The sequence below is a fragment of the Mustela lutreola genome, chromosome 11 (genome assembly GCF_030435805.1).
Source record: "Mustela lutreola isolate mMusLut2 chromosome 11, mMusLut2.pri, whole genome shotgun sequence".
NCBI classification, from domain to species: Eukaryota; Metazoa; Chordata; class Mammalia; order Carnivora; family Mustelidae; genus Mustela; species Mustela lutreola.
The window spans coordinates 39729144-39737192 of record NC_081300.1 but is presented as its reverse complement, the minus strand read 5'-3'; the positions used below and the strand labels follow the sequence as shown (position 1 = coordinate 39737192).

At 42.8% G+C, this 8049-nt stretch overlaps 1 protein-coding gene across 2 annotated transcripts in view; it reads right to left on the bottom strand.

Annotated features, from left to right (window-relative positions):
- Positions 1-1774: 1774 nt before the first annotated feature.
- Positions 1775-8049, bottom strand: part of GAREM1 (GRB2 associated regulator of MAPK1 subtype 1) — a 205831-nt gene continuing 199556 nt past the window's right edge. Inside the window, exon 6 of one of the 2 annotated variants that reach the window (XM_059138910.1) lies at positions 1775-6944. In XM_059138910.1, the coding sequence (XP_058994893.1) occupies positions 6047-6944 (898 nt within the window). In that variant the 3' untranslated portion in view covers positions 1775-6046. The remainder of the gene's footprint in view (positions 6945-8049) is intronic. The other variant, XM_059138911.1, reaches the window with a different exon arrangement.

The following is an 8049-nucleotide window of genomic DNA, read 5'->3' as shown; positions in this document are numbered from 1 at the left end:
ATTTCACTCAGTTGATGGGTACACACGGATCTTTTTTAGTTTGTTTTATATCCATGAGAGAATTGAAGTCATTGGCTTAATTAAACTGTTGGAAGAAAATGAACTCATTGGCAAATGATGCAAACAGTCTGAGACCTTTAAACAACTTCATATCTTGCCCTCTTTTAAAAAAGTCTACTCAAAAGTCTTAGGATTGATACAAGTTTCATTTGTGTCTTTTTTTTTTTTTTTTTTTAACTTTATTGTTATTTTGATTTTGAGGGCACAAAGCCTGGCCACCAGCAGGAATGTGATGGTATTCATGCTGTCCTTCAGGAGAACTCCAAATAGCATCTACTTTTAAAGACACAACAATGGGGGCACCTGGGTGGCTCAGTGGGTTAAGCCACTGCCTTCGGCTCAGGTCATGATCTCAGGGTCCTGGGATCGAGTCCCGCATCGGGCTCTCTGCTCAGCAGGGAGCCTGCTTCCCTCTCTCTCTCTCTGCCTGCCTCTCCGACTACTTGTGATTTCTCTCTGTCAAATAAATAAATAAAATCTTTAAAAAAAAAAAAAAAAAAAAAAAAATAAAGACACAACAATGGAGACTTAAGCCCTGATATGAAGAGCTTGTAGCTTACAAAGGGACGGAGATAATGCGTGCAGGAAGCTGTCAGCACAGAGTGAAATCTCACTGGCTTTGGGGGATGGTGCTGGAAAATCCAGAAGGAAGTGTTGAGTCAGGTAAGCAAGGAGGACCTGGGAAAATTCATTTCAAGTGAAATGAGAATTTATCCAGTACTTAATCATTCTTTTCAATGATTTGGGTTTTTCTAACGTCCTGATATTTGACTCTAACCCCACTTATTTCTGAACTCAAATTTACTTTGCAATTTTTCAGTTTGGGGGAGTCATATGTCCTAGTGTCCATCTGATGTAAGTACTCCTAGGACCTTGAGATAGATCCTTGCATGCTTTAGCCAACCCTATTCTACAAGGTCAACCCTAGATTTTCTTCTAGTGCATATCTCCGAAATCCAGAGAAGTGGGTCACCTATGGATTTAGTCACAAGCTTTATCCCTGTGAAATAGGATGGAGGGTTGAATGCTTGAATAGATGGGTTGAGAATGCTCTGTCTAGTAAAAGAAGTCAGGAAAACTGCACGATTGTGAAGCTGTTGTGGGGGGATGGTTCCTGTTGGAGGCTGAGGACATGGGTTCTTTCTGTCCTCTAAGCTCTTTTGACCCTCCCCCAAAGTCTCTCCATAAAATGGTCTGAAGCTATTTCATGCTATTTCGAGTAAAATGGAAGCTCTCGTAAGCAACCCCCACTTGCCATTTGACAGCTTCTTTGTAAAACTCACTGGTGGATGTTGCAGCAAGATGAAGACTCATGACTTTCTCTAGTGCCCACCACCATCTCTCTCACCACTTACAGGGCCTGTAATTACATAAATTCAACAATATATAAACCCAAAAGTGAGGAGTGTGTTTTGTTTCTTTCCCACACAAACATGGATTTTTCTTTTCTTTTTTCTTAAAGCTCACCTGTATTTGTCTTTTGTTCTAACTCCTGACCACACAGGTACTGGGTTTTCTTTGAATGCCGTCAGGTGACCTGGTTCCCAGCTTCTTCTTTGTACGATAGCCATTGTCTTCTATCTCTTAGTGTGGAATGGGCTTGTGGCATTAAAATTCCTTTCAGATGCCTTCTCATCTCCTTCATGAGGATGGGGAAGAAAGTTCTAGAAAACTATGCACTAGGTCCGACTCACTGAGGAACAGCAAGAGGAGCAACTTTTAAATTTTCTTTATTTATAGACATTTTGGAACCATTTAAATCAACAATGAATTTTTTTTAGACATAACATACTATGTTTCTCTTGAGGTACACATTGGGCCCATTAGATAATGCTCTGGAAAGTAATACAACCATTAACTCCCCCGCGGTTTTCCAAGCAAAGTACCTATTAAAGACAGTTACAAAATTCTTCGAAAAGAATATACCCTTTCCATTTCAATCAAGGAACACTCTCCTAATTTTTAATTAATTGAGTTGAAGTTTCAGGCTTAGCTTAAACAGCATTTTAAATGGAACTTAATACGAAAATGGGACAAGAGGCTGATAGCTAAGAAACGATCTGAGCCCGACTACATGAGATTGTAAACAAAGGAAATTTGTAATCTGATAAGCTCATTACAAAATTCATAGCCTAAAAATGAGACAGAGCAGCAAAATTACATAAGATATTTGTACACAGTTTTAACTGAAATCACGTTTACCCCTTGTTTCTGGTTTTCACAACGAGATACATTTTAAAACACCAAGTTTTAAAGACTAAACTGCAGTGGGACTGGACAAGAAGGGGCCAGGAGAATTCCACAACATGACAACCCCACAGCATAAAAAATCTTACTTTCCATCATTTGCACTCTGGGCATTTTCCTCTTCTTGCCCTAGGAGCCCATTGCCTTTATTTACTAGATAAAGAGTGGGCATTGACAGAAGGGTCATAGTTTCTGAAAGTCTTGTGTGTCCAACAGCAAATTTAACTTTTCCGGGGGACTGATGTTGAAATTTCCTCTAAATGGTTCACGAGGTACTTTGGAGAACTGTTTTGTTTTGCAGTTGGTTATTCACAATGTTAATTTTATGGTCTTTAGACAGGATGAGTAGTGACTTGTTACACAAAGTGTTTGGAAAATGAAGGACCCTCTCTCCGTCCACATCCAATCCCTGAACTTCTCAAGGAGTTGTACGGATAGTGGGCAGGTGGTTCTGGAATGTGAGCAGAGGGTGTTTATGCCTGTGTCTGAAAACAGTTGGAATGGATTGTCATAACAGTTTCCCGTAAGATTGTTTTATTTCTACATGAGACAAGAATAAACACGGCAATTTAGTCGAATGGGCAGCTTCATAAACTTGAATGGTACATGTGGGTTGAAAGAGTATAAATGTAAATTTCACAGTTCATAAAGTTGAGCAGCTCAACTTCAAGGAGAACGTGCCGGCGTTTACAAGGTTTTGAGAAAGAACCGGTCTGGGAGTGTATGAGTTCTCCCTTCCAGCGTGAGTCAGGTTCATATCCTACACTTAAGCTGCTTGGTTTGGCTTACTGCTGATTTTCTCTTCTGATGGGGGCCATGAAAGCACAAGAAGGGTCCTGTTTAGACACACTTTCCCCCAAGCCCCACGGTCACCACACTGACTGCAGGGAACCTGCCAGAAAATGCTCAGTCTTGACCTGGTTGGTTACAAAAAATTCTGCTTCTGGGGATCGTTATAACATCGTTTCTCCCTGCGAAACTGCAGCTCTCTGAAGGGAAAGGCCGTTTCCTGCTGACCCCCACGCTGCGGCTCTTGCCGCAACTCTCTCTGCCTACGTGTGCCGTGTCTAGTCAGGGTGCCAAGGTCCTCTACAGACAGGTGTTCAGCTCAGGAATGGCAACTACGTCTATCTGTGCCTTTAGAGATGCCAGAAGATAGTTACCACAGTTAAACATTCCCAATCAGCAAAAGAGAACATTAGCCAGTGGGAGTCCGAGATACTTTCTGCCTCCAACATAGTCCAAGTTTTCACGATCACATGGTGTTGATTTTTTTTACCCCTTTCACAGAGGCTGCCATTTCTTCCATCTGTGGATTCTTTAAAGACAGAACACACTTAACTCTCCATTTCGCGTCTCTCTTACTCACACATATGCAGTCTCAGCAACTGTGATTTTAAATATAAACATTATGAGCTCCAAGAGGGCTTCCCCCCAGCCCCCAGCATTGTCGAGTCATACCAGCACAGTGCCTGGCAATAAAAGGTGCTCAACAAATCTGAATACATGACCCAAAGGGCCTAGCGCCTGCCCCCTAGAGCCTGCCCCCAAGTAGTGTCTGCGTTGCCACCAATACAAACTTGATATAAACATGCCCGGACGAAAACCAGAAACTATTTGTGTCGAGTTTTTGCAAAGAAGAAACAAAAAAAAAAAAAAAAAAAGAAAGAAAGAGAAACACACAAAGAGTCAACTGTTCATGGGGGGCAGCCTTCAGAGTAAACCCAAACCCACTGTGTTCCCCGCACCTGAATTCGAGAATTGTGTCCAAGGGTCAGGTGCTTAAAAGCAGATTCAGCAAAAATTTGCTGGGGGTGGGGTGGGGAGTGCAACATTTCAACTGCAACCTGTTTTTATTTTAAAAGAAAGTGCTGATAGGTTAACATTGCTAGAGAAATGGCTGTTCACACAGAAGGATGTTTCTTAACCATGAAAGTCACTGAGGGCAGGTCTCATGTCACGGGAGCGCAGGACCGGAAACTTCCATCTAGATTTTTTGGCTACTTCTGAAGGGGCACTTCAGTTTCTCTTTATGGGATACATTTTACCTAGAGTGTTTACATTTTGGGAGATATGTTAAGAGAAGGAAGGAATGCTTAAAAAAAGATCAAGGATGTAAAATGAAAAGAGGTGTTAGTTCACCTCAATTCTAAATCAGAACTGAGAGCATCATTAATGTCAAGAAATAAAGGCATATTGCATCCTGCGTGTTCTGTTACCATGGGTCTTGTCTTTCCCCTTGTGCATTTATTTTGGTGAGCAGGAAGAGTGGGGAAGAAGCTAGAAGCCAATCCTGCAAGTCCTAGTGGCCCCCGGTTGGCTGACGTCAGTCACAGATGTCTGCACGTCCAGAATCAGGCTGGGGGGCAGGCAGGGCTAGTGCTGGCGACTGGCTCGGAGAACTAGAACTTTTCTAAGATTTACATTCCTCCAAAAAGTCAACAAGGATGATGAGGCCATTATATTTTGGACTATTCAATCACATTTGGCAAGAACTGTCAGAATCATGTCCTGGAATTCTTGGAATAAAATTATGGTAATAATGTGTTTTCTTTGGAAGAGATGGAAGAAGAGTTTTATGAACAAATCAAGTGTACTTACTGATACTTTATAAAAATTTACTCAAAAGATGAAGGTCCTAATAAGTCTGATTTCTGAGCTCTCCTGAAGCCAAGCATTGGATACCTAACACGCTCTGAGAAACACTCTTCAGACCTTTCACTGTTAGACACCAGGAAAAAAGATGACCCTCAAACCGGAGATGAATTACCCCCTGACAAGAAACTATCATTTTCCCAGACATCGGCATGCAAGTATTATTATAAGCAAACCACCGCCCTTGGGCTTACAATCAAATTTAATTCTTTAATACAGACCCCTCTACTGAGTTCTTCCAGGCTTTCCATGATGAAGCGGAGTCAGACTGAGCTTTGAGGGGAAGGGTTCTGAGGATCTTTGGAATCATTCTGTCCACTCTTCCTAAAATAGTCAACTTAGTTAACAGCCCCAAACCCAAATTTTTGAAAGTGAACAGATGTTATCTAAAATATCAGGGTTTTTTTTTTCCCCACTGCTCAATAAAATCAGCAGTAGTTATAGATAAATTATTGTGGTCATGATTTGTATTATTTCATATATCCTCTATCAACACATGACTTTTGGAAAATGTCTCTTGATGAAAAGATCCCCACCAAGCATATAACAAACAGTAAAGTGTCATTTCATATCACTAACATTTTCAGGCACAAGAGTAAAACGATTAGCACTGAGCAATCCAAACGACAGAGCACAGGACAGTTAATTGTCTAAAGTCGATTTCCCCAAAGGAGAGAACTGTTGTTCAAAAAGTGTTTTTTGTTTTTTGTTTTTTTAAGTTTTGTTTGTTTGTTTTGATTCTTACAGTTTTCAGCTTTGGCTATTTTGTAATAAATATCATACCTTCTCACATAAACCTCCTTGGGTGAGAATTACTTCTCTGCACATGCCTTTTGTCTTTTAGCAGCTGTTGAGTGTTGAGTGATGTACAAGGCACACCTCTAAGTGTTCTGTACAGCATTTTTATTGATGTACAAAATAGCCTGTTCACCATTCAAAAACGTAATCTGCATAGTAAGAGTTTCTCTTATCCCTATTTACAGAGAAGGTTTCTAGTGCAAAAAAACATGGAATTGTGTTCCAGCCCACCCCTTCTAGCACACATATTTGTTCGTTTTGTTCAATGCTAGCTGGGGTTATTTGGCTATATTTTGGGCCTCCAGCCATTAATGAATTGCATTATTTTCTTCACCTGCAGTTTGCTCAATTTGAAATCCTCGGAGAGGATTTCTTCGGTCAGCTGAACGAGCAAATTCCCATCGATCTTCTCAGTAACGAAGAATGATATGACATCTTCAGACAAACCAATAAACCGTAACGACTTGGCCACTTCTTCTATGGAGAGTCCCGACAGGTCCGCAGGCGGCTGCCATGGGGAGCCATCGCCACAGGACCTGGGGGCTAGCTGGAGGTGGAGCGGAGATGCGAAAGGGTAGGCAACGGAGAAGATGTCCTGCATGCCCTTTTTAACAAAGTACTGGTCCTCAGAGAGGTCCGGTGACCCAGACTTGGGGTCTTCCTCAGCACCATCAATTTTCAGAGGCAAAGGAGAAGTGTCCGAGGCGGTTTTCTCTTCCACGGGTTTGGGAGCCCTGGGGGGTAAGGCAGGGCATGAAATACTCTGCTTGGTCATGTCAGCAGCCAGAATTTTCTCATCTGTGCTCTCCACAGAGTAGCTGGCTGACTTGGGACAGGCGGAGATGCTGCCGCTGAATTCTGAAGTGATGGAGCCGGGCGGACTGGCCGAGAGCTCAAGGCCGTCCAAATCAAAGGGTGCTGGGCAGTTTCTCTTTGGTGTGCCTGGCGTCTTCTGTCTGGGGTAACTGTAGCTCCTGCTGGGACCCAGCAGGAAGTCACTCCTGGTCTGGCTCTCTGCCGCTCCCGAGTAATGGTTGGGCCACGAGAGCCTGGAGGAGAGCGTGTCAGCAGAGGGACTTCCCATCGGGGACTTGAGGTCCACGGACTCCGTTTTCACACGGTTACAGGGGTAGCAGGACACAGGAGCGCTTTCGGGAGGACTTGTGTCGCTTTTAGGAACGCTGCTTAAGAGCAAACACAGAAAGGGAGGTGAGTCAAAAGGAAAAGCCAAATATCGAGCCGACCCTGATCCCCCAGATGTCACTTCTGAACAGAAAAGGACAGCTAGGAAGGAAAATACAGTATTACTTATCATGAATTCGATCAAGCACCTGCTAACTTCACCGGGTTTTAAAAAAAAAAAGTCTGTAAGTTACCAAAATATACCAATAATTACACAGATTTGTGAATTATAATGATTTAAAAGGATATAGTAGAAGTGACAAATAAATAATTTTTTTTTTTAAACTAACAAGAAAATCACGGTGAGTAGGGTGCCTGGATCTTTACGATGAGAAAAATTCTTAAGCCGTGTTGAGGCTTACCCCCATATGACCCCAACAGGTCATGTAAATGATGAGTAATGCCTCCAGTGGGTCAGGGTGGCATCAGAGCTACAAAGGGGGGCCTCATGCCTCCCTGTGCCAGGGGGCAAGAACACAGCACCAGCACCGAGGACTCTATTTCTATCCCAAAGTCGGAAGTGAGAAGAAATGCATCAAACACAATGCTTGCCTTGGCTTCCATTCAACTGAGTCAAACTAGCATCAGGATTTAAACGTCCAGAGAACAACAACAAAAAATAATGCAAAAGAGAGCTATTTTAAATGGTGAAGACCATATATGGAATGGTGCATTCAGCTTGGGTGCCACATTGTAAGAGTGTCAGGGAAGCCAGGCTGTGCTCAGAGGTGGGGTGACCAGGCTGATGGGGGACCAACCGGGCAGCGATGCCAGACCAAACAGCTGGCAGAACTGAGGCGATCTCTTTGGAGAAGAGAAGACTTACATCTTAGCCGACTTCAAATCATTCATGGGCTGACAAAGAGAAGCAGGGAGGATCTATTTATTTATTTATTTTTTTCTAGATGTAAGAAACAGTTGCAAGTTACGTGGAGATAGATTCAACTGGGTATAGGGAAAGATTACCAAAACATCACGGGCGTTTGCCAACCACGGAATGAACTGCGGTGCAAAAGAAGGAGCTCACAGCTCTGGAAGGACCCAGACAGAAGCGAATGGCTATCAGACCGCCGCGGTCAAGAAGGGACTCCCATACTGGGTGGAAAG